This window comes from Heterocephalus glaber, unplaced genomic scaffold (assembly GCF_053883595.1).
Source record: "Heterocephalus glaber isolate CG9 unplaced genomic scaffold, H.glaber_assembly_v1.0 deba00001472, whole genome shotgun sequence".
NCBI classification, from domain to species: Eukaryota; Metazoa; Chordata; class Mammalia; order Rodentia; family Bathyergidae; genus Heterocephalus; species Heterocephalus glaber.
Genome location: NW_028258315.1, coordinates 91,696,621 through 91,722,892, shown reverse-complemented (window position 1 = coordinate 91,722,892; position 26,272 = coordinate 91,696,621). Strand labels below are relative to the sequence as shown.

Genomic DNA, 26,272 nt, shown 5'->3' with positions numbered 1-26,272 from the left:
GAAGCAGGTGGCAGAACCACTGAGCTAAATCCCCAGCCCGGTTCTTATATTTTTAAAAGAGTTCTTTAAACAACTAAACAAGGGCCGGGGATTTAGCTCAGTGGTTTCACCACTGCCTGCTGCACAAGCACAAGGACCTGAGTTTGATCCCCAGTACCAACAAATAAATAAAAAACAAAGAACAAAACAAAAAACAATGTGTGACAGAGATCATATGACCGGTGACATAAAATATTTATTTTCTGATCCTTTATTGAAAAAGTATGTCTACATATGAATGTCTACATATGAATGTGTGCAAAATTTAAAAAATTTTTTTCCAGGATGTAAGGTATAAGCTTCTGTAGTTAACACACATGGAAAACATAACTCACTGTATTTGGTCTTTGTAAGTACAGAGCAGTTCTCAGAACATGTATCCAGAACCATCCGTGGACCAAAGAGGTTAGGACAGCATTCCAGTTTGATACAGGTTTGCCGGCAGAATTCAGTCACCCGATCTGCTGTTTTCACTATTTCAACAGTAGCCCGATAACTCTTTCCTTTATATCTGCCATTGGAAGACATCAGAGGCCAAATTTATTGGGCCAGTGACTACCCAGAGAAAAATCAAGTATATTAATATACCTGAAAAATATTTTTGCTTCTTAGAATACTCTGCATCCTTCAGTTTTTTGACTCAGAGAACAATAAGAAAGTTCTGTATCTTGTACTTAAATCTGGTAAGCAATGACAACAAAAAGCTATTATTTAAATTGGCAAAATAAAGTTCCAGTTTTCTATTCTTAGGTATAGGTTTTCAAATAGTAATTTTGATTATTGTTATAAAAAGAATACGAACATTTCATTAAGTCTTTCTTTACCCTGGGCAGTGATTCTCATGGTGTGGCTCAAGGATACAGTATGATCTGCCAACTACTATTCATCCATCCATGAAAAAAATCAAGTCAGAAAACAAGAGTAAATGTTTATGAACTTTCACAAGAACTTGAAAAAGTAGTTTTATGTCTCTTGAATGTAATAAAATGTTGTTCTTGCATTTCTGTCTTTTAAATTTCATATTTCTTTTCTTTCTTTCTTTCTTTTTTTTTGGTACCAGGGATCAAACTTGGGTCCTTGCGCTTGCAAAGCAAGCGACGGAACCACTGAGCCAAATCCCCGGCCCTAAATTTAGTATTTCTTGTAATTCATTTCTACCATATGTTATAAACTTACTGACCCATGACAGAATGGAAACTAAGAGATGACAAGCCTAAGCCACAAGTAGCTGAGGCAGCACTGCCATAGGAAACAAGCATTCTATTATCCACAGAAGTGATTGTGTGACCAAATAAAGACAAACAATAGCAAAGGATAAAGGATTCTACTCACTTGGCTTTTAGAACTTCCCCACAACCATGCCACACAGAGTCTTTGTCCAGCTGGAGCTCCCGAAGAACACGACTGGGCTTATAGGCTGCGTTGATAAGTAAAGTGAGGACCTAAGCTCAGTTTTAAAGCAGAAATATGGGTTGGGGAGGAGAAAAGCACACCATTAGAACCATGGCACTCTCCCTATCCCATAGAGTACTAAGACCATTTTGGAAATTAACTCTTTCTTATTTAAAAAATGTTAACAAAATAGTATTACCAAAAATATGACAGCTGCCCATAGTGGCAAATAAAGAATAACCAGATCATATTAAACATTCAAAATGTTATGGTTAGTAAAAAACAGGCACTATGAATTTCAATTTACTCTGTCACTTGCTTCCAAATGCTTTGCAAAAAGTGGTACACACAGAAAATTATGTGTTTGGAACACTATGCAGACAGTGAAGCATTCTTGTGGCTAAAGGAGGCTGGCCCAGAAGCTCTGGCCTTGTGAGGCCCTGCCTTGCCACCCTAAGGGTTGAAAGGTTCTACAAGTCCTCACATCTATTACTCATGGTGCAGCACATGAGCTGGGAGCATAAAAGTCAGCAGATTCATAGCTTTGTCATGGCTCTCAGTTAATGCCATGAAGCCTCTAAGTCATAGACTAATCTCACAGTTCACTTTTTCTGAGACAGGGTCTCACTTTGTAGTGCAGGCTGGCCTTGAATTCACTGTGTAACCCAGGCTGCCCTCGAACTCGCGGTGATCCTTCTGCCTCAGCCTTTTGAGTGCTGGGATTACAGGCGTGCTCCACCACACCTGGCTCTCACAGTTCACTCTTGCATAGCTCTCGTGTGTCTCTAACAGAAGTGAGCTCGCTCTGTGAAGAACTGCTTACCTAAGTGTTCCCTAGGGAGCAGAAATAATTACATGCCCAATTCACTATGCAGTACAGCAATACCCCATAATCTGTGATTTCACTTTAAGTTTCAGTTACTTATGGTCAAAAATATTAAATGGAAAATTCCAGAAATAAATGAGTTATACATTTGAAATTATACACTGTTCAGAGTAGCATGATGAAATCTTGTGCCATTCTGCCTGCAACGTGAATCGCCCCTTTGTTCAGCAAAATCCTAATGTATATGCTACTCATCTGTTGGTCTGTGGCTGTATGAGTTATCAGATCAACTACTTAAATAGTGCAGTGTTTGTGTTCAAGTAACCCTTGAAGCAGTCTAATGTGGCATCACAGTGCCCACATCATTCAGCTCACTTCATCTCAACATGTGGACAGTGCATCGTCTCACACTATCACAATTAGACGAGTGAATACAGCCCTAAGCATTTTGAGAGACAGAACACATTCATATAACTTTTATTACAGTATGTTGTTACAATTGTTCTGTTTTATTACTGTTGTTGTTAATGTCCTACTGTGTCTCATTTACAAATTAAACTTTATCACAGCTGCTATGGTTTACGTGTCTCCCCCAAAAGTTCATGGGTTGGAAGCTTGCTCCCAACATGGTAATGTGGGAGGTGATGAGGTGATGGGACCTACGGGGTGTTCCTGAGGTCAACTAGCGGCATACCCTTGGAAGGAATGGTGGGATCCCAGTGTCTCTCTGGCTCCTGATTTGGTGATATGATCTCTTTCCCACACATGCATTCCTGTCATGATCCAGTGTAGTCAAGAGGCTCAATCCACTAGGTGACCTGATCTTGGACTTTCAGTCTCCAAAACATGAGCTAAATAAACCACTTTCTTCATAAGTAGACTGCCTCAAAAAATGGACTAATATGATAGTTATGTATATATATTTTAAAAAACATACCATATAAGCTTTGGCTGTACCCATATTTTCAGGTATTTGTTAAGGTCTTAGAACAGTGATAGTGAACCTTTTAGAGCTTTCAATGAAAACAGCCAGCCATAGCACCTGTGCCACAGGTTCGCCACCACTATCTTAGAACATATCCCTCAAAGATAACAGGGGACCACTATATATGAAAAAATTTTAACTTGATAAAGCCTAGAGTTGTCACATATATGATATGTGGCTCCCCATATCCTAGGAGAGTGCTATGATCAAATTTCCAAGTTCTTCTGCTGTAGGCCAGAACCTTACCTCTCTGAGGACCAGAACACAGTTCCCAGGTCCTACACACTGTGGGAGCTCAGCAATTCTTCCCTTGTTAAGATATGGCCCTGAGAAGCAACGGTGGTTGAAATATATCTTTGGACAGCAATACTTTCCATTAATTGTAACTGAGAAATTAAGAAAAAACAAATATTAAGAATAGTCATTCTCCTCCCCACGTTTAGAAAGCTTAATTACTAAGGAGAAAAGTTCAAGCATACACCTCACTGTGTGAGTTTTATAAATTACTTTTGCTTTTGTGTGTGTGTGTGTGTGTGTGTTTGTGTGGTGCAAAGGATTGAAACCAGGGGTTCGTGCATGCTAAGCAGGTGTTCTACTACTGATGTGTACCCCCAGGCCCAGAATTACATATGTGAAGCTTAATATATTATCTGAGGATGATCTTGAAATATGGTATACCTAGAAGTTTATGCTTACCTCATCCTAGATTACTGAGTTTATCACTCTGCTAAAATAAAACAAATGTCCTGAATTACATGCTGATTATTTCCTGGACATTGTTTCAGAGTCAGTCTGATATTTCTATCAATAAAGAAAGTGGAGAATCGACTTCATGAACCATGATGATCCTGACAAAGATTTCCAGTTCTTCGAAAAACAACTACTCAATAATCTATTCTGGAATATTTGTAGGGATTGACATGGAATATTATCCAGAACTAGTTTGTTTCCTAAAATCCATCAAACAAATACACTGACCCCACCCCAAACCCCAAACGCCCTTTGTGTGGGTGTTGCTAGAGAATGAACCCAGGGCCTTCACACTGAGCTATGTCCCCAGTCCTTTTTATTTTTTATTTTGAGACAGTCTTGCTTGAGATAGGCTAGGCTCGAACTTGCGATCCACCTGCCTCAGTCTCCTAGAATGCTGGGATTGCAGGCGTGTGCCACCATGCCTGGGTATTCTGACATCCTTGATGCTGTGGGAACTCTCTCACTGTGAGATTTCTCAGAAGGCTAAAACTATTGTATGCTATGAACACATATCAGTGTTCCTTTTATACACTGTGCATATAAGCAGGCCTTGAGATCCTTCTCTCAACTATTTTTCTAATGAACACTGTGCTTAATTAATCTTTTTTAAAAATCCCCTTACAGTGACTGGAATCTGAACTACTAAATTTAAAAACTTCAAAGACACTGAAATATCTTCATTTTGGTATAAAGCAGAGAGAGATTCTTCTGTGAATACTTCCTATTCAATCCAGCATTAAGGAAAGCAAATAAGTACACAATTTCCACTGTTGGTAGACATTGATGTTTATAATGTTCTCTCTTTAATTAAGATTACAGTCTTAGCACAGTGGTGAACCTGTTGTGCCCACTTTTCCATCTGAATCTGCCACCCATAACCCTTAGTCAGGATTAAGGCACTCATGCCCCTTGCTACTGGAAATGTTGGCAGTTTACAGCTCTTGCTTATGAGTATATCCTTTAATTGCCTTGAGCTTGGGCTGCCCTGAATAGGAGAGATACCTTGCTGAAGGTCCCATTCCTTGTGAGGTAGGGTGGGAGCTACAGCATACTTCTAATAACTAACATATAAGGTATGGCCACTATGCCAGGATTATAGACACTCTCTGTGGCAGTATCAGTTTGAAGACTTTCTTGGCACTAAAAGAAACTTCTGTTGCAACTGCATTGCACTTCAGTTTATCTCTCGAGGTAATCCTGCTTCCTTTATTCCTGCATCTTTTGTTCCTTCCAGGAGCTGTTTCCAAAACCATTCCCAATGAAACTCCAGCATGCAATTAACAGAGGCTCAGACTGTTTCCCAAGGAACCTGACCTATGATAAAACCCAAACCAAAATGCCAAAGTTGAGATGATAGAGAAGATATTAATGTCTTAATTCTGTAGTTTCAGTAGATATTAGAAAGCATCAAAAATAAGAAATTAACACAGTCCTAATCCTCTATGTAGAAACAATATAATGAAATGGTAGTGGGGTAGAAGAGAAAAAGTTTTGAACTACCCTTTTCTCAAAAGCTGTACAAGCTCTCTGAGCCCTGGTTTCTTTTCTAGGCATTTACTAAATACCACCTGAGTGTTCAATCTGTGCTAGAATACACATGGCCCAGATGCTCAGCATTGTACAGCTAGCACAGGGCTAGTCAAGAGTTGTATTAAAAAGACCCTCGGGGGCTGGGGGATTTAGCTCAGTGGTTTTGCCGCCTGCTGCGCAAGCGCAAGGACCCGAGTTCGATCTCCGGTACCAAAAAAAAAAAAAAAGACCCTGGAGGCTATAAATTTAGCTCAGCAGCACAGTGCCTGCCTGGCAAGCGCAAGGTTCTGAGTTTGATCCCCAGCACCAAAAAAAAAAAGAGAGAGAGAGAGAGACAGACCCTGGACAAAACCTGAACCTCTGGCCTCATCTCATTAATCAGTCATTGCTTCTGGGACAATCAACTAAATCCAGCATTCTATATTTTAATTGTGAAATTTATATATAGTGTGTATATCATAAAAAGTATTAAAAAAATAAGTCACCATCACTTAAGTACCTAGCTTAAGAAAGAGCATTCCCCCGGAAACCCTCAGGTTCCTTCATCTAAAGTAAGTAATAGTAACATTGACCTCTACAGCTCTTGGTACACAAGTGATCAGTAAAAAATAGCTACAATTGGGGCCAGGGATTTAACTCAGTGGTGCCGTTGCATGCCTCACAAACGCAAGGTCCCAAGTTCTATCCCCGGTACCAAAAAGAAAAGCTACAATTAATTATAACTGGGTAGAAATATCAGCACACAGATGACTACAAAACATATCTTGGATTGTTACAACTCTAAAGTCACAATTACGCAACTCCTCTCTGAATGTACATTCTGTAAATCAAATGTCAGATATAGCCCATTAGAAGAAACTAAGGGTCTTCTTTTCTGTAAGATCACAAATGCTTATACCTGAGTCTGCAGAGTTCAGCTCTTGACTCTTTAGGCCCTCGTGAACAGGTCTCGAGGATGGTATTCTGGGTTAAGAAAACACAGCCAAACTAGTGAGATCATCCTTAATATCAGCACAGCATGAAGGTTAGTTTCCTTCAAATCTAAAAAGAAAGCTAACGTGGCAGGTTGCAAAATCTGTACTAGAAGGTCCTCCATCACACAGTCTTTTAAATCTGCAATTGCTTCTAAAGCTATGTACAGAGACTAATGAGGCAATGGACAATTTGTAGACAGTGACGTGATACTGCATATTTAGATGAATTTTCTTTTCAACGATATATATGTGTGTAAAAAATTAGAAAATTTCTTATGGGATTCTTAACTTTTTTTTTTTTTGAGACAGGGTCTTGCTAGGTAGCCCAGGCTCGCCTTGAACTTGTAATTTTCCTGCCTCAATCTCCTGAGTACTGGGATTACATGCCTGTACCAATATGCCCAGCTTCTTGAAGGATTTTTAAAGTATCCATTTTTTTTCAATAGTCACATAACAGAAACACTTCTTATACCGTTCTTCCACTCATTTCAAAATTGTTTAAAAATTATCTTTTAAAAGAAAAGCCCAGAGACTTACTCTGCATGCAGCAATCCCTGAAAAGGGCTAATTCTTCTTTCTAGAATGCCTCCTGTCTAAAGTTTAGGATTGGTCTCAATAACTAAGTCAAAGAAAAATCCAAGGTCAGTTTTTTGTCATCATTATCTCATTTCTCTACCTAGAATAAAATCCTATGGCCTTAAAAAAATGAATGTAACCATATTGAGAAGTAATCTACATTAAATGAGGTCATAACCACAGGGCCATAATCTGATAGGCCTGGTGGCCTCTGAAGAAGAGGGAGGAGGAAAAAAAAGAGAAGAGTGAGAGGAAGAGAAAAAGGGAGGGAGGGATGGGGGTGAGGAGAGAAGAGAGGGAGAAAAAAATGAAGGAAGGGGAGGGAGAAAGGGAGGGGAGGCAGAGAAAAATGATGGCAGGAAGGCATATGAGAGGGAGGGAAGGACAGAGAGGTATTAACATGTGAGGACTCAGCCAGAAGGTAGCCATAAATAGGGCAGGACGAGAGCCCTGATCAGGAACCAAGCCAGCTGGCACTTTGATCTTGGAATTTCCAGCCTCCAGAATATGAGAAAATAAATTTCTGTGGTTTTAGCCAACCAGTCTGCAATGTTTTTTTTGATTTTTGTTGGTGTTTTTTTTGGTGCCGGGGATCGAACTCAGGTCCTCGAGCTTGTGCAGCAGGCGGCGAAACCACTGAGCTAAATCCCCGGCCCTGCAATGTTTTCTTACAGCAGACTAATAGAGAATTCAAAACCCAATGGTGAAAAACATACGTACACACACACAGAAACCTTTATATTTTTAAGATTCAAAGGAACCACTAATTAACTTTTCTTTTTAAAAGCTGTGTGTGAAGATGCCACAAAGAGTTTCTTAATGGGCACAAAGAAACTCTTTTGAGTGTCTTTTCTTCTGGAATTGTTTCTTCTACCTCAAGACACTATAACAAATCATTTCCTTCTTTACAATTTTTGTTCTTCCTTCACAAATACCTGTAGGGGGCTCTTACTTCTTTTCTATTATTCAAATGACTTCAGGCTCTAAAAGCTAAAGAAAATGAATTTGGAAAACATCTTGAGCTTTTTATATAAAGCCATTTTAGAAAATGCATACATTGTGTGAAAATGTATATAAACTATCAAATTTGAATTAAGAAAATAACACAAGAGAAGACATACTCTTGATATCTTATTTCTTTTTCTAGATATTCAAACTTTCAAATTTCAACTATTCAGATGTTCTACTATGTTACTTACTGTTTTTCTGGTTGAACCACCGCAATTTTCCTCTGTTTATGGACTGTAAAAAAAGAAAATGCCAAAAAAAAAAAAAAAAAAGACAAAAGGAAAAGTTACATATGTATTAAACTTATTGTGACATATTTAATACTTGGTATAACTATTATGTGTGCTAAATTGGTGCCTGTGGGTCTGAATATCTGACACACACTTTCTGGAGAGGAGTCTTTACACAAGGAGCAAAAACAGTATTTTCAAAGTTCTCTGAGTCAATCAATTCCTGTAAGGAATTTCCAAGCAAAAACTGATATTCAAAAGAAAAACCGATTTCACAAAGGGTGTTAAGACTGCTCAACAGAGAAGGGCGGTCTTCAACAGATCATGCTACAAAAACGGGACATCTACATGAAAGACACTGCACTCTTACCTTACATCATATACAAAAATTAACTCGAAATAGATCAAAGATCTAAACCTAAGATATAAAACTATAAAACTCTTACACAACAATATATAAGAAAATCTTCATGACGCTGGATTTTTAAATGATATTTAAAATATGATACCAAGAGAAAAAGAAAAGAATAAGTTAAATTAGACTAAATCAAAATTTAAAACTGCATGAAAAGAAATAAATCTTGTGCATATCAGGAGAGTAAAAAGGTAACCAACAAAATGGGAGAAAATATTTCCAAGTCAATATCTAAACTATACAAAGATATAAGTAATTAAAAGATAAAGAAAATAGTTTTAAACTGGGCAGAGACCCATGCAGCTAAGCTATCTGATTCTTGACAAAGAGGCCAAAACATATGTTGGAGCCTTTCTAACAAATGGTGCTGGGGAAACTCGGTATTAAATGTAGAACCTTATTTCTTATGATGTACAAAATTCAACTCAAGCCAGGTGTGGTGGCACACTCCCAGCACTTGGGAGGCTGGGACAGGAGGTCACCATGAGTTCAAGACCAGTCTGAACTACACAGTGAGACCCTGTCTCAAAATGTAAAAACAAACAAAAAACAAAAAAATCAACTCAAAATGGATCAAATATCTAAATATAAGATCTGAAACTTTGAAGCTGCTGAAAGAAGACATAGGGGAAACACTTCAAGATATAGGCACAGTGAGTGTTTTTTTGTTTTTTTGTTTTTTTGGTACCAGGGATCGAACTCGGGACCTTGCATTTGTGTGGCAGGCAGTGGCACCACTGAGCTAAATCCCTGGCCCTAGGCACAGTCAGTTCTTGAATAGGACTCCAAAAACTCAGGAAATAGCAAGAATTGACAAATGGGGTTCCATCAAATTAAAAAGCTTCTCCACAGCAAAGGAAATAACAGAATGATGAAACAGCCTATAGAATGAGAGACAATCTCTGTCAGCTACTGTCCCAACAGAGGATTAAAATGCAGAACATAAAATGAACTCAAAAAATTTAACACCAAAAGAAAAAAAAGATAAAAAATGGACAAGTGAACTGGACACTTCTCAAAAGAATACAACTGGTCAATAATTATATGAAAAAGTGTCAATAACTCTAGCTATTAGGGAAATGCAAATCAAGACCACATGGAGTTTCCATCTCACCCCAATCAGAATGGCTACTATTAAGATCAAACAAAAAAACAACTCTAATAAATGCCAGCTAAGATACATGGAAAAAGGAACCCTATACACTACTGGTGGGAATGCAAATTAGTATAGCCACTAAGAAAATCAGTACAGATATTCCTCTAAAAACAGAACTACCACATGATCTAGATATAACGCTTCTTGGTATACACCTGAAGGGATTAAAATCAGCATACTACAGGGATACTTGCATACCCATGTTTACTGTGGCACAATTCACAGCAGTCAACATACAGAAGTAGCTTAGGTGCCAGTGAATGGATGAATGGATTTTAAAGTATGGTTTATATACACAACGGAGTATTATTCAGCCATAAAAAAGCATAAAATTATGTCATTTATGGAAAAACGACTGGAACTAGAAATTACCATGTTAAGCAAAATAAGCCAGACTCAGAAAGAAAAGTATTGCATGTTTTCCCTAATATGTAGACACTAGGAAAAAAAAAAAAAGAATGTCAAGAAAGTAGAAAGAAGGCTTTTGGATAAGAGGAAAGGGGTTGAGGAGGGGGAGAGTAGTCTACAGGAGGGTAACGAGGATGGCTGTGATCAAAATGTTTTATGCATATATGAAAATGCAACAAAACTCAGTATTTTATAAAATTAATATGCACCAATAAAATATATAATGTAAAAATGAACAAAAGACTTAAGTACACATTTTTCCAGAGAAGATATGCTAATAACCAACAAACATATGCAAAAGATGCTCAACATGACTATCATTAGGAAAAAGGAAATCAAAACCATAATGTGACACCATTTAATACACATTAGGATGACTATCAAAAACAAACAAGAATAGAATATAAGTGTTGGGGGGATGTGCAGTAACTGAAGCCTCACACATTGCTGGGGGAGCTAAATGATGCAGCTGCTTTCAAAAAGAGTTTAGTGGTGGGCTGGGGATTTAGCTCAGTGGTTCCAGTGCCTGCCTCGTAAGCGCAAGGTCCTGTGTTTGATTTCTGGTACCAAAAAAAAGAGTTTAGTGGTTCCTCAAGCTGTTAAATAGAGAGTTACTGTATGACTCGGCAATACCACTTCTCAGAATATACCCAAGAGAAATGAAAATATATATCTATATGAAAACAGGTTACTAATGTTTACAGAAGCATTATTTATAATAATAAAAATGGAAATGACCCGAATGTTCATTCACCAATGATGAAACAAAATGTGGTATAGTTATATAATAGAATATTACTCAGTTACATAAAAGACATTATAAGATGGATGGATTCTGAAAACATTATGCTAAATGAAAGAAGGCAGTCACAGAAGACCCATTCTATGGTACGATTTCTGTTATATGAAACGTCCAGCATGGTCAAGTCTACAGAGACAGAAAGGAGATTAGTGGTTCCCTGGGAAGAAGGTGTTTCTACAGGGTATGAGGTCTCTTACAGAAATGAAAAAAAATGTTTTCAAATAGCTGTGATAATTGTATAACTCTGCGAATATGATAAAACCACTGAATTGAATTTTAAAAGAGCAAATTTCATGGATGTTAGTTGTATCTCAAAAAAACTTTTTAAAAGAGGGGAGGTACGCAGTCACTTTCAATATAAGATTACAGCCTCTGGCTTTCTCTTCTTCAGCCTCTCTTGTTCTCATTCTGATGGAACCCAGTTGCCATGCAGTGAGCAGTCCTATGGAGAGCTCCACGTGGCAGAGATCTAAGGGAAGCTTCCAAGCCAACAGCCCAAGGAAGTAAGTTCTTGTGCTATGGTCTGAATGTCTATGCTCCCCCAATTTCATACTGAAACTTAATAACCAAAGTATTCATATCAGAAGGTGGGGGCCAGGGATTTAGCTCAGTGGTTCCACCGCCTGCCTCGCAAGCGTTAAGGACCCCAGTTTGATCCCCCGTACCAAAAAAGCCCACAAAAAACAAAAAACAGTAGAAGGTGGGGTCTTTGGAAGGTAATTAGATCATAAGGGCAAGATTAGAATTAGTGCCCTTATTAAAAGAGGCCCTAGAAAGTTAAAATGTGAGAAAATAGCAAGAAGGCTTCAGGGGCCAGGGATGTAGCTCAGTGGTGCTGTGCCAATTTTGCCCTGGCTGCTAACTTCACTGCAACCTATGAGATACCTGGATACAGAGGATCACCTAAGTTGTACCCAGACCCCAAGCCACAGAAACTAAGAAAATAAATACTGTTGCAATAAGTAATTGTCTATGCAGCCAGAATATAATTTTTTTCTCTGAAAGGTCCAGATTCATACTAATTGGTAGCTGCCACAATCAGCACTCTAACCCACAAACAGGTACCTCGTGCCCGGCGAGGAGTGCTGAGGGGGTGGCCATTGGTCTCACACCAGCCCAAAGGAAATATATCCATGGATTCCACACTCACAATACATTCAGGTACAGGCTTCTTAGATCCTGTTTAAATTTTAAAAGCAGAACAAAACAAAGCCCTTTTAGCTCATTAAATAGGCTCCATAAAGTACAGTACAATACTTTCTAAACAATGTTCTATTATAGCAATAATAAAGACACAAGTCTCTTAACCCAGTATCTTTTTCATGGAAGTCATACTTTTTCATGTAGGGTAAACATTATGAAAAAAGTAAACTGTCCCTGTGCATAACTTGTAAGAACCAAAATGGGTAGTGAAAATAAGGTTAATTCGTAGCAAATAAACAACTGGAACTACCAATGGTATTATTCAGACTGCTAAGAATTACAGTCAATTCCTTGAAATAACTAGAAACCAAAAGGCAAAGTGACAGTTCTATTCAATAATAACATTAGTTCTGGTACTCTGGGAATAAGTCAGAAAGTAGAATAGTAAATTCAAATCAGAAAGTGATTAGGCCAAGTAATCAGCAGAGGTTGCATGAAACTCTACATTTCTTTTTTTTGGGGGGGTACCGGGGCTCAAACTCGGGTCCTTGTGCTTTCGAGGCAGGCGGCAGAACCACTGAGCTAAATCCCTGGCCCCGAAACTCTACATTTAATACTCTCCTTCACATCCGCATTAAATGCCAATTCTATAAAATAAGAAGTAGTAGGTATCTTCTCAGAGTATGATTATTTGGCAGCAGGAAGAAAAAGTAACCCAGGCCACACACAGTAAATGCTACATTAAGTACTCACATGGCCTTCATTCCAAGAACATGCCCAATCACTGAATACTAGGGTGAATAAAATACATCACTTCTACTTTATATACTTTCTGGTTCTGAGGGTTTGCAGTAATCAAAACATCTCTTCACTAAGCCTCGTGCTAATGTTCATGTTCATTTATTGTGATCATGTAAAAATATATGCTATTTGACTTACCTTCAAGAAAATAGAGGACACTATAATAAAGGTTATTCAAATTCATTTCCTAAAATTTGAAAGTCAAGGACAAGAAAATAATTTTTTAGCTTAGAATCTTGCATTTCAAGTTAGAAGTCTCTGAAAAAGATCATTATTTACTTGTCCTTTAATTACACCAAGCCACACCAAAGGAGTATACAGGAAGAACAAAGCAGAGTGGGCACGGGACACTTTCAGGAGTGCCTGCACTTACCCTCCAGCTGGAGCCACAGGTAGGGGCCTCTGACTGCAGTAATGGTGGCGATGCACACTTCTTCAGGGAGAAGAGGGTTCACTGCCTCAAGCTTCATGTTCTCCTTAAACTCATGCTCAGAAACTGACTAAAAAATGAATGAATCAAATCAATTTACTGAACAATGTTTATTTCTGGATGGACAGTAGTGAGGAATGAATGAGAAAGGATAAAAGGGAATTTTCTGGGAATAACAATAATGTTTCACCACTCCCCATTCCCCATACTGGAAATTGAACCTAGGGGATGTAGCTACATCCCCATCCCCTTCTGTAATTTTAATTTTACTTTGAGACAGGGTCTCACTAAGTTTCTCGGGTTGGCCTCAAACTTGTGATTCTCCTGCCTCAGCCTCCTTAGCACCTGGGATTATAGGCACGCACCACCAAGCCCAGAACATTCTGTATCTTGGTAAGGGTTTGGGTCACACAATTGTACGTATTTGTTAAATCTCATCAAATGATATACTTAAAGATATTCATTGTATATAAGTTTTTCATGAACATACATACAAAAAAAATTACTGGATTTACAGTATTAATCCACATGCTCAGCTAGCCAGCCTCCCACCCTGGAGGAAAGTTCAAGGTTGACAAGCCCTTGCCACATGCTCAGAGTTTCCAATCAGTTTTTTCTTTAATCTCCCCTTTTTTTTTTTTTGTACTGGGGTTCAAACTCGGGTCCTTGCGCAGCAGGCGGCAAAACCACTGAGCTAAATCCCCAGCCCTCCCATTTTTAAATATAAACAATAACCAAGAATTATTAGATGGTTAAAGATATTAAAATTACAGACAAAAACACAAAATAAGTAACTTAGAGAAAGTGGTGATTATGCAAGAAAACCCCCCAAAGGGTGCTTATGTTAATTAACATTCTCTGAGAAGAAAAATTAATGTATCCTTCAAACAAGAATGATATACTATTAAAAATAAAGAACTACTCTGAGAAGAGAAATACTCCCGGAAAATAAAAAAGTAGTTTTAAAAACTAAAATCTCAAAAGAGTTGAAAAATAAAAGTTTACTTTATCTTCCAGAAAGCAAGACAAAAAGACTAAAACAGGAGAAAAAAAGTAAAAAAAAAGAGAGGTTAGATCCAGAGGACCAATAGCTGAAACTTTTAAATTCTAGAAAGAGACAAGGGAGAAAACAAAAGAAAGGAAATAAAAGAAGAGATTCAAGAAAATTTCCTAGTACAGAAAGGCAAGAGTGTCCAGAGATAAAGTCCCCACATCAAAGTGCATGAGTGTGAGAAGAGGTAACAGAAAGATTCTATACCGCCCACCACGGAAAAATCAGGTCATTTACAAAAGATCAAGACTAGAATAGCTTGTAACTTCCTGGCAGCAATACAGATAGTCAACATTTTCAAATATAGGACATCTACAGCAATTTATATCCTTTGTACCTCTTTAGGAAGATACTGAGAGATCATGGGTCCATCAAAACAAGGAAGTAAACTGAGAACGGGGAGGTCATGAGACATACTATAAAACAGGGCTCCTCAAACCACAGGAAATGAGGAGAGGGCAATTCCTTGGGCAGTTCAATAATTAAAACTACATGGCAAGGGCCGGGGATTTAGCTCAGTGGTTTCGCCGCCTGCTGCGCAAGTGCAAGGACCCGAGTTCGATTCCTGGTACCAAAAAAAAAAAAAAACAACCAGAAAACTACATAGCAAGTCCAGAGAACCTGTCCAGAGAGAAAAAATAGAGGCCGTTAAAAGGGATGTCTAAGAAAAATTTTAGAAATGAGGAATTTCCTGATGTAACAAGAGGCTATTGGGAGATGTGACAATTGATATAAAAGAAAATTAACCCCATGAAAAACAAAGCAATTGTTAACATGAAAACAAATTTTAAAAAAAGAATAAAATGGGCCAGGGATTTAGCTCAGTGGTTTTGCCACCAGCTGCACAAGCACAAGGACCTGAGTTCGATCCCTGGTACCAAAAAAAAAAAAAGAATAAAATACTGCAGTGCTCAGTTGTAAATGTTTGAATACTCACAATAATGCAAAACTTCAATTGAGATTTAGCCAAAAATTGAAACAGAATCCTAACAGGAAGATGTGAGTACAGTAGAGGGGGAAGGTAGTGTAAAACAGCTAAATGCTCAGTGTCTAAAATTGATACCTCAAAAGATGGCAGTATATTATTTTGATAATGAAATATAAATGCTAAATTACAGTGATGAGAATAGGAAGTCATTGCCAAGTGTGGTGGTGCACTTGGGAGGCTGAGACAGGAGGATCACTGTTGAGTTTGTGGCCAATCTGGGCTATATGAGTTCAAGGTCAGCCTGAACTACATAATGAGACCCTGTCTTAGAGAAAAAAGGAAGTGATTAGTACTGGGAAGGGAGGTTAAGGAAAAGTGATAGGACAGAGACTGTGTTTCTACATTCTAAGCTTTTTACTGCTATTTTACTTTTCAATTTTTTTTTCTGGTACCAGGAATTGAACTCAGGACCTTACGCTTGCCAGGCAGGTGTGGCACTGCTAAGCTACATCCCCGGCCCTATTTTGCTTTTGAAAATACATGGATGTATCATTTGGATAGAAGTATTTTTCAAAAAACAGTAATTTTTTCCATTTAATGTTTCAATATTTTTTCATATTACTGTATTAAACCATCAAATTATGAAATAAAATCTCAAACTCACATGATTTCAGTTATTACAAAAAATAAAACTGCTAAAACTTACAAAACTAACTTGATTAGCAAATTAACTTCTGCAGTAAATGTATTTTTCTTTGGACCATTTTATTGCAATCAGCAAAGTGGTCATCCGGGTTGAGCGAGATGACTAACTTGAGAGTAACGGTCATAGAAAGCAAGGGACCACAGCAGGCCCTGCAGCCCTCGAGTGGTGGCCACGAGGGTTCTCACCGGGGGGAAGCACCGCTGGGGAGCAGCTTCAGCACCGCACTGTTTGAGGTAGTCAGCCCAGTCGAAGTCCTGGCCTGGGTAGCCTGTGTGGAGACAGAGAGCAATGATTCACACCACGGGTGCTTGTTTGGTTCTTACCACTCTGCCAGGTGTCCGCCCACAACTTCCAATGTGGCTGATTTGAGGCCTTTGGTATAGTTGTTATTATTTTTAGTACTGAAAAATTAAAGCCAGGGGACTCTATCACTGAGATACATTCCCATCCTTATGCCTTTTTTTTGGAGACAGAGTCTCACTAGGTTGCCCAGGCAGGACTTAAACTTGTGATCCTCCTGCCCCAGCCTCCTCAAGTGCTGGGATTACAGGCTTATGCGCTTTTTTTTTTCCTTCAGGTACTTGGATTGAACCCAGGGCCTCGAGTAGTTAAATTTTATTAAATAGAGTACTTCTGGTCAAACTATAATACAATGAAATTCTTTGGATAAACTTCTAAACTCTCAAATTTCAAACAAGATATTTATTTTGAGCAACATTTTATATGTTTAATTGCTGGCATTTACCAAAAGAATTTAAGATAGTTATGACTGGATTTGATCTATACAAATGAATCTAGTCTTATTAGGAGTTATGTTCTGACTGCAAAGAAATAACAAACAGTACAATTTAATCAGTGACTTTTTCTTTGATAAGGCTATTTCCTTAGAACATGTTTTTAGCTAATTACCGACATGATGTTGTTAGCAGTTTTCAGATTTATGTGCTACAGAATCTCAAGGCTCTGAGGGCTGGGAAGAGGATGGTTAAGGGACACAGGTGTGCAGTAGAATAAGTGGGATAACTTCTGTTACACAGCACAATAGGGTTACTATAATTAACAAAAATTAGGCTGAACATTTCAAAACAGCTAGTAAGGATTCTGAATCATAGATACACCAATTATCCTGATCTGATCATTACATATTGTACACATGCACTAAAATGCCACATTGCATCCTATGAATACTTAAAATTACTGTGTGTCAATTGGAAAAACATTCTTTAAATCACAATGCTCTTATAATCTAAATCACGAATTCATTTCAGGAAAAGTCAGGCTCAAGTCCATACTTCAATCTACCAAGGTATTGACAGAAGCATTTCCAAACTAGTGCCTTGACTCAGTGCCATGCATGCAGGGAGCTGGGTGGCCTGTTTGCTGTCTGAACTGCTCTGTGCCTTCGCAGAATTCAGTACTACAAAGGCACAGAGCAGGCTGCTCAAGACTGTGCCCTCATAGAGCCAAACACCCCTGAAATGACTTTTCCACCCAGTTGAGAAATACGCTGCCTCCCTCTCGTTTCCTAGCACTACATTTTATACCATTTTCAATTTCATAATCTACTACCTTCTCTCTGTTTACAAGGCAATTGATGTGGCTATTAACAATGCTCAAAATTCTGCTATCTTTAATCATTGCTTTTCTCCTTCACACAAAGGTGGAAAGCAGGACAAAGAATTTGGAGATGTTCCTCCCGTGCCCACCTGCAAAAGAACTTCCTTCTATTGGTGTTCCACATCACACCCTGCATGGACCATTCATAAGCTCTGCTCCCCGATGGAGGAGAACCTAGAAGTTCTGTGTTTGCCCATCTGAGCTGCCCCTGAAGGGGCAGAGTTATACTTGTTTTTATCTCCCCTGTGACAGATTCAGTGTCTGGGTCAGAGTAAATATTCCATAAATGTTTCCTGGGTGAACTAAGGCAGAAATGAAGGCTAAAGGTTCTGAGTTTATAATCCCTATTAACACAAAAGAGTATTTCCAGCCCACTGTTCAAGATTTAGTAGTATTTAGGGAGTGAAGCCATGCTTACCAAAAGACTACTAAAAATCAGATAAACATCTGACATTTTTCTAATACTTTAAGTTTAAAAATATTAAAAATTGGGCTGGGGATTTAGCTCAGTGCTTCCGCTGCCTGCCTCGCAAGTTCAAGGATTGAGTTCGATCCCCGATACCAAAATAAAAAATTAAAAATTTCAAGATACATCATGTAAAGGTACAAGATCCCAATGATGAATGTAACTGTATTGTATACCGAAAATGTGCCAATAAACTAAAAAAAAAAAAAAATTTCAGCCAGGCATGGTGGGAAATGCCTGCAATCCCAGCACTCAGGAGGCTGAGGCAGGAGGATCACCTTGAGTTTCAAGTCACCCTGGGCTACATACACAGTGAGTCCAAGTCCAGCCTGAACTACATAGTGAGACTTTGTCTCAAAAAAAATTTATTTTTTAGTTAAGCACAACTAAATAATAATCAAGTGCCTTGATTAAAAGGTCAAGATTATATTTTCAAAGAGCTGTTACTTTCCTACTTCGAGGCTCTGTGAGTCCTACTTTTAACCCTAAATTCCCACTAAGAAGCACCTTCCACAAGGCCCAGATTCTAAACATGATCAGTCCTCTTCCTCTCAGCTGTGGCTCAAGGCCAGCTCCCACTACTCAGTGTACATCCTAGCCCACCCATGACTGCCCAACTGATGCAAGACAGAGCCCACTGCAGAGCCAGCAGAGAATCTGGGTATGAGCATGGCCTTTTGATCACATAGGTATACATGTCAAAGTCTGAGGGTGGAACATACTCTAACAGTTTCTTAATTTGATTTATCACTTTCACATAGGTAAATATATGGACTCTAGACCTTCATTTTCACTTGTCTCAGGCTCTTAAAATATTAGGGATTTGAGGAGAAAGAGAAAAGATCTTGGCAACACGACCCTGCACAATTCATTTAAAGGAACAACACAGAAGACTGTGAATGCAAACCTGGAGGTGGGCTGATATGTATACCGTTCTTTAGACTCCACTGCACAGGAAAGATGCCAGGACTGTTAACATGGCACACAAATGATCGCCGTGTATGGCCCTCTGGCCGCAAGTCATCCATCTCCACCAGAAAGTACTTCTCATCAAAAACCTGCACATGCAATTAACAAATGAAATAGACAAATGGTTACATGTATATATGAGTAGGTACATACACATGTATTTTTTTTTCTCAGCACAGCCAAACATGTCACAAAAGTGCAGTCACATGTAATAACGCTAAATGCTCAATAAATGCTAGCTGTGTCAGGCACCACTTTAAGTATAATACATGATGGTCATAATATATGGTGAATAAATTTTAAAAACTAGTAATAGTAAAAGACAAGTTGTCATCAATCCCCCTCAAAACACTCCCCCGGCTTCAGAGGTGCTTATTCTCATAATTCTTGTCACTTTCTGAGGCAGCTCTGGCATTTCCTTTCTGAGTGTCTTTATGAGGTATGATGAAAAAAATGGTCATGGTGTTGCCTAGTGCCAACCAATGAAAAGCCAAACTTGTAAAAACATTACAATGTGTCCTCATTCATGGGATTTGGCATCATATGACCACTGGTCCTTCCCCAAAGTCAAAGTGATTGTGAAAGGTAAACATTTTGAATCAGTTCAGGACATCAAAGCAGCTAAAGACACACACCAAAGACGACTTCCAGAACTGCTTCAGAAACTGGCAAGAAGGACAGGATGTATTCAAAGCATGGGAGAATATTTTGAGGGGGATTAATGACAATATATCTTTTACTGTAACAAATTTTTTTTTGGTACCAGGGATCAAACTCAGGACCTTGCCTTTGCGAGGCAGGTGGCGGCACCGAGCTAAATCCCCGGTGTAACAAATTTTTTAAATTCACCATATTTTTTATCCGACCACATATTAATTTCATTTTAATCTTCCTAACAATCTAATGAAAGACACCACATTAACAACTCCATTTTCTAGGTAAGGAAAATGAGTTTTAGAACAGTAACTTGTCCCAGGTTATCCAGTCAAGAAGTAGCAAAACTTGGATTCAAACCCGATAGTTGGGCTCCCAAATAAAATTTAGTTTAAGCTCAGTGAAGAGTCAACTGCAGATCCTTGCCCAGTTTCCAATGCCAAAGAGAAGTTAATAAACTTCCTCTGGCTCCTAAACCACATTTCTTCCTACTCCAGATACAGTATTATGACCTTACATACAAGTTCAGAATTCTCCCTTGCTCAGAAAATAATCTTCTACCAAGACAAAGAAAATTTATATTAGCAGATCAGATGATTCAGCAGTCAAGGAACTATGCCCTAGTTACACTCCACTTCTGATCCTACCTTCAGTAAACGGGCTTCTGCTATGGTCTTACATTGAATCCTCTCCCTCGTGTACTAACTGGGTCATTGGTCCTCGACAATGTGCTCAGCTGTTCTGGTTACTCCTGGCATTTGTCAGTCTTCTGAGGAATAAAATCTCAATCTTCAATACAAGGCTGTAGTCATCCTACTGCCAGACCTTGTGACACTGATTGTCTGGTTCACTTACATTTCCTTATTCCAGTAAACTGTACCAGGCAGGACAGTGATGACACACCCTGCCTCTATACTTTACAGACACAGTGACTACAAACAGTTAAACCTCCTGGGCCGGGGATTTAGCTCAGTGGTTGCACTGCCTGCCTTGAAAGTGCAAGGTCCCAAGTTTGATCCCCGGTACCAAAACAAAACAAAACAAAAACACAGTTAAACCTCCTCTCATTAGACACAGTTAGGCCTGCCCCAAAGAATACAGCCCCCGTCCTCACTACTTGGTGTCTAGGCCTTAAGTCTTTGCTTGGCTATGGCTACCAGGCTCTGAAGAGAGAACTGCCCACAGAAAGCTGGACAATAAAAACAAAATGAGCATAAGCTAGAGGTGTGGTGTGGTGTGGTGTGGAGACAGGGCCTCACTACGTAGTTCAGGCTGCCCTTGAACTCACTACATAGCCCAGGCTGGCCTCAAACTCGAAGCAATCCCCCTGCCTCAGCCTCCCGTGCGCTGGGATTATAGGACTGCACCACCATGCCTGGCAACAAGCTGAATTAACAGAGAATGAGGATCAAAACACTATAATTTTCTAAATCAGCCACCGTGATGGGGACTTTTACTAAGAGGATTCCTTCCATTTTACCTTAACAACCGTAGCAGGAGAGATCTCAAAAGGTGACCATGGGTCCAGAGCTTCCAATTTCATATTTACAGAGAATGTATGAATGCCAATAACCTGTTTGTCCTGAAAGACAAACAACGAAAGGAAAAAAAAATGTATTTTTGTATTAACTTTATACTCACATGCAACAGAATAGTGCTCTAATTAGTTAAAATAGAGTGAACCCTTGACTTATGAACCCAATTCGTTCTCAAGAGCTGGTTCTAACTCAAATTGGTCAACTGAAGACTCAAGCTCTTCTACAAAGTCTCTTTCCTGTATACAGGCAGATCTCAGTGTCCTTAGAGAGACACTGGTGCAGGACTTCTCAATTAACCGCACACAGGAAATGATGTTATGATGTTCCTTCCAGAACTCTTTAAGGGTTAAATCTGTATCTCAGACCATCTGGAAGCACAAGCAGCTGGCATTTGTGTCCTAACTGAAGACTTTGGTCATAAGTTAAAACTAAAATTCTGGTCATAACCCAAGTTGCTCATGTGTCAGGCCGTTTGTAACTCGAGGGTCCACTGTATATGCCCAGCTTCTGCTAAGTCGTATAATTTCTTTCTGGAAAAAACTATTCAGGACAAAAAACAACACAGAAAGTATATTTTCTCTCTACATTTAGGACACAAGGGACATCTAAAGGAAAAACCAAATTTATTTTATAACAAGTTAGGGCTATGTATTTAAGAGTAGAGGATGTATTTAAGAGTACAGGATGCATTTAAGAGTGGAGGATGTATTTAACAGCCGGGGATGTAGCCCAGTGGCATCTTGCCTGCCTGCCAAGTGTGAGGTCCTGAGTTTGGTCCCCAGTACTGCAAAAAAAAAAAAAAAAAAAAAAAAAAAAGAGTAGAAGAGAAAAATATTCAAAGTGTCTTAAGAGGACCTGGAGAGAAAATCCAGACAAGCACTGCAAGAAAACCAGGGTGATCATCACTCCACTTAACCTCTCTCCTCTCCTGTACAGGCTAGGGCACTCTCCTGCTTCCAGGGGTTATTTTGCACTTTTCCTCTTTCCAAATTGCTTTACTCTGTTGTGAGAAGAGAAATACTATCTATCAAGTGTTTTTGGTTTTACCTTAAATAAATAAGATGGTAATGGCTCTTCTTCCTCCTCTTTGACTTTGGCCAAAATCTCCTGCCACTCAGCTTCATTTTTCAAATGTCTGATGGCTTCAGTAAGACAGGACAAAATGCTTTAGATGAGAAAGCCTATATACTTTTTTCAACTATTCTGAAAGCATTCATATAAACAAAAGAAGTACTTTCCACTGGGAACAGGACAGAGTTCAAGTCCTTTATATTCATCTTCACTCAGAAGAACTTGCATCTTAACCTCAGTACACTGCTCTGTTCAGAACCCACACAGCTAAGCTCTGTGAAAATGCCTGCAGTAAGATCATAAGGATTCCTCTAGTCCATAAACTAGAGTTTAACACAATCTGCTGTGAACCCAATTTGCTATATATACCTATCGGAATGCTACCTAGAGAATATTTTTCTTTGTTTTGAAAAGGGGTCAGTATGAGTTTGGGCAGAAGTCTATGAGTTTTATCAATATGTGTGGCAAATTATAAATGCAAGAAAACAGAAAGAAAAATAGGCATTTAATCTAACATCTCCATACAAATTTGTTGCAGTATCTCTACTAACAAAGGCTTCAATAAGAATAATGTTTTTCAGTTTCATGGACATTAGTAACAACAATAATGTGTTTAAAAAATGTATATTATTGTTTACCTAATGGAGGGTGAAGTTCATATCCCTGTTGAGCGGCCCAACCAACATGATGAAGAAATGGATCCAAGTAATACAACCAATGTTCGAAATTGTCAGGACTTTCAAGTCCTTCATAATGCAGCTTCAGCCGTCCCCCAATGTTTTCTACTACAGTAACAATCCAAGTACTTAGAGACTCCCGAAAAGCTTGGCATTCTAGCCTGGAGCCTGGAGCAATGAGATCTAAAGGATTCCTTCCATGGCGGAGCTGTAGGTTAAAAAAGTTAAATGATTACATAAGAGAAGTTAACATATTTTTAAAAGTCAAGTTCTAAACGATTTCAAGCCAACTTTCATATTCTCTTACCTATCAAAACCTGGTGACATTAAATTGTCAATTATCATACAAACCTCTTACATTATTACTTCTAGATGATATGAAAATGCTTATCTTAAAAGAAAATCTACTCATAATACAATAAAACTATTCTAAAAATCTCTATCTTGAGGCTTGTTTCATTTAGTAAGAATTTTTAGAATATCATTACCACTTTGTCTCTGATTACAAAAGTAAATATAATCATCATTAAAGAAAAAAACATGTGAAAGTCTCCTATAATCTCACCTCTAAGAAAGAACTACAGAAAATGCTTTGGCATACACTTTTCTACACACAATATCCACCGCCGCCTCTGTTTTTTCAAAATGGGACTAGTATACACTTTTTTCAATTTGTTCTTCACTTATTACATTATAGGTGTCTTGGGCTGGGGATTTAGCTCAGTGGCTCCGCTGCCTGCCTTGCAAGCACAATGACCCGAGTTTGATCCCCGGTACCAAAAAAACCCCCCCAAAAACAAAAAAACAAAAACATTACAGGTGTCTTTCTAGTACAGCATGTAAATCTCACTTTTTAAACTCTTTTATGATGTTCTGTATTGTAAATGGGCAACGATCTATTCACTTTCTGATATTTTACTTATTTCTGATTTTTACTCATTTTACAAAGTTCTAATGAATTCAGTAAGAATTTTTTATTACACTGAAGGAAAGGGAAAATTCACCTCTATCTAGATATATATTTAAAACTACAATAAAAAACAGACACAGGGACCAGGGATTTAGCTCAGTGGCACCATGCCTGCCTCATGAGCGCAAGGTCCTGAGTTCCATCTCCGGTACCAAAAATAAAAGACACATGACTTTCATTCCAAAGTCATCATTTAATCATTTCTTAATATTCAATCTCACATTTCTTTCTGAGTAAAAACTGCTCTGTAAAACTTCCATATCCAAGTATGCAAAAGAACATATAAGCAAATGGAAGAACACATTCACAGATAAAAATTTCAAGATAGCAGAATCATGGTCAATGCAGAACAGAGTATTTTATCAGTGCATTTATTCATGACTTCACTCATTCATTCAAATTTTACTGAGTGTTTTATATATGCCAGGCTCTGTCTGACTAAACATAAAAAAATGAGCCAGGCTATGAAATATAAAGAACAGCTTGAGGGATACTACTCAACAATCAAGATTTAAAAGAGGATGTGAATAGATCATAGAATTAGATGTAAAAGCTAAAATTATAAAATTTTTAGATGTATAGGAATAATTTTTTCTTGCAAATTTTATTTTATTTTTCACGTGAGAGGATATGTTATATTTCAACACCATAAGATCTATACAAAGTCAGTGTTGTTGGAATAACTTTTTTTAACCTTGGGTTAAGCAAAGCCTACTTAGATATAGCACCAAAAGCACAAGAAACAAAAGAAACAGATATGGTAAATTAGACTACATAACAAAACCCTTTCAAATGATAAAAAAAGACAACCTTCAGTATGGAAGAAAATGTTTGAAAATCAAATATTCTATCAGCACTTGTATCTAGCATGTATAAGGAATTCTTCAATTCAGTAATAAAAAGACAACCATGGGGAAAAACACTGCTCCGAAAGAGATGCATGAATGGCACCTAAAATGTTGTGGAACCTCAATAACACTTAGGGAAATGCAGATCAAAATGAGACATTACTAGGATAGCTATAATCAAAAAGATAACAAGTAGTAGCAAGGATGTAAAGAAGCTGAAACCTTAAAACATCGCATTTCACATACATATGCCACAAAGAATGTTACTGGTATGATAGAAAGTGGTAAGATATCATTTAGAAAGCCCATAGCCAATACATTTTTCACATAATCAAGGTATCCATACCCACCAACAAATTCAAAAGCTACACTAATTTGAAAGGACTGCTGAAAGTACATAGGAGTAAGATAGCTCCAGTGTCTTCTGAGCAAAGAAAAGGGGGCCTCAAGTCATCTACTGTGAATTACAAATGGCCACCCTGAAGCAGAATCAACCCCTGCTCAATTCTGGAATGAGAGCTCTCAAAGGCCCCATTTTTCAACTGTGTAAAAGAATCTGGAAAATCAGATTTGAATAAATTCAGATTTTTAGGCACCTAGCAAGCCACCAGTTTGCAATCTCTAAGGCTAAATTTAAACTTCACAATACTTACTCCTATGTCTTTAGTAATGTTTATTTGCTTCAGAGTAAATTAGTAACCATTTGGGGGAGGGGGTACAGGGATCGAACTCAGGACCTTGTGCTTGCAAGGCAGGCGGCAATGCCACCGACTAAATCCCTGTCCTGGAAACCAATTTTAATTCCTTGGCAAGAGTTTTCCACACTGATTTTGGCATACAGTAATACTCACGCCCTCTAGCAGTGGAACAGGAGGACTACATGCACCAGTCAGGGCCTGCCGCAGAAAGGCATCCCAATCAGACACTTTATTTCTGATGCCTAGATGAGAGAAGAAATGACTATTATTCATAGTGACAGCCACAGAACACAAAGAAACCTGACACATGGAAATGGCTCAGAGGTATGTTTGCCATTTTCAAATCTAAAAGTTCAAGTATCACTTCTTTGGGAGCTTAAAAAAATAAAACAATTCTTTGGACTTTTGATTAGTAACAGTTGTATACAAAAGAACTCCCTGTTACTGCAATTTTAGCCAAAAGGCATCTGCTTTATTTTTTATAGGAAAATTTCAAACATACAGAAAAAGTACAGAAAAAGGTATAATGAATACTCATGCACCTTCATGTTTCAGCAAATGTCATCTCATAGCCAGTTTGTCTCATCTACACCGATAATTAGTAAACTACC

At 38.3% G+C, this 26,272-nt stretch overlaps 1 protein-coding gene across 28 annotated transcripts in view; it reads right to left on the bottom strand.

Annotated features, from left to right (window-relative positions):
• Sfmbt1 (Scm like with four mbt domains 1) overlaps positions 1 to 26,272 on the bottom strand; it is a 164,401-nt gene that overhangs the window by 14,177 nt on the left and 123,952 nt on the right. For all 28 annotated transcript variants that reach the window (XR_015439597.1, XM_087182373.1, XM_087182388.1 and 25 more), the window contains 13 exons: positions 25,815 to 25,903; positions 23,107 to 23,353; positions 22,445 to 22,539; positions 21,340 to 21,441; positions 19,144 to 19,294; positions 16,339 to 16,421; positions 13,412 to 13,538; positions 12,160 to 12,273; positions 8,275 to 8,317; positions 6,424 to 6,488; positions 3,489 to 3,628; positions 1,372 to 1,481; positions 375 to 550 (listed from right to left, as the gene is read on the bottom strand). Coding sequence is in view for 27 of the 28 variants with exons in the window: in XM_087182373.1 (XP_087038499.1) it covers positions 375 to 550; positions 1,372 to 1,481; positions 3,489 to 3,628; positions 6,424 to 6,488; positions 8,275 to 8,317; positions 12,160 to 12,273; positions 13,412 to 13,538; positions 16,339 to 16,421; positions 19,144 to 19,294; positions 21,340 to 21,441; positions 22,445 to 22,539; positions 23,107 to 23,353; positions 25,815 to 25,903 (1,542 nt within the window). In the remaining variant the exon portion in view is untranslated. The remainder of the gene's footprint in view (positions 1 to 374; positions 551 to 1,371; positions 1,482 to 3,488; positions 3,629 to 6,423; positions 6,489 to 8,274; positions 8,318 to 12,159; positions 12,274 to 13,411; positions 13,539 to 16,338; positions 16,422 to 19,143; positions 19,295 to 21,339; positions 21,442 to 22,444; positions 22,540 to 23,106; positions 23,354 to 25,814; positions 25,904 to 26,272) is intronic.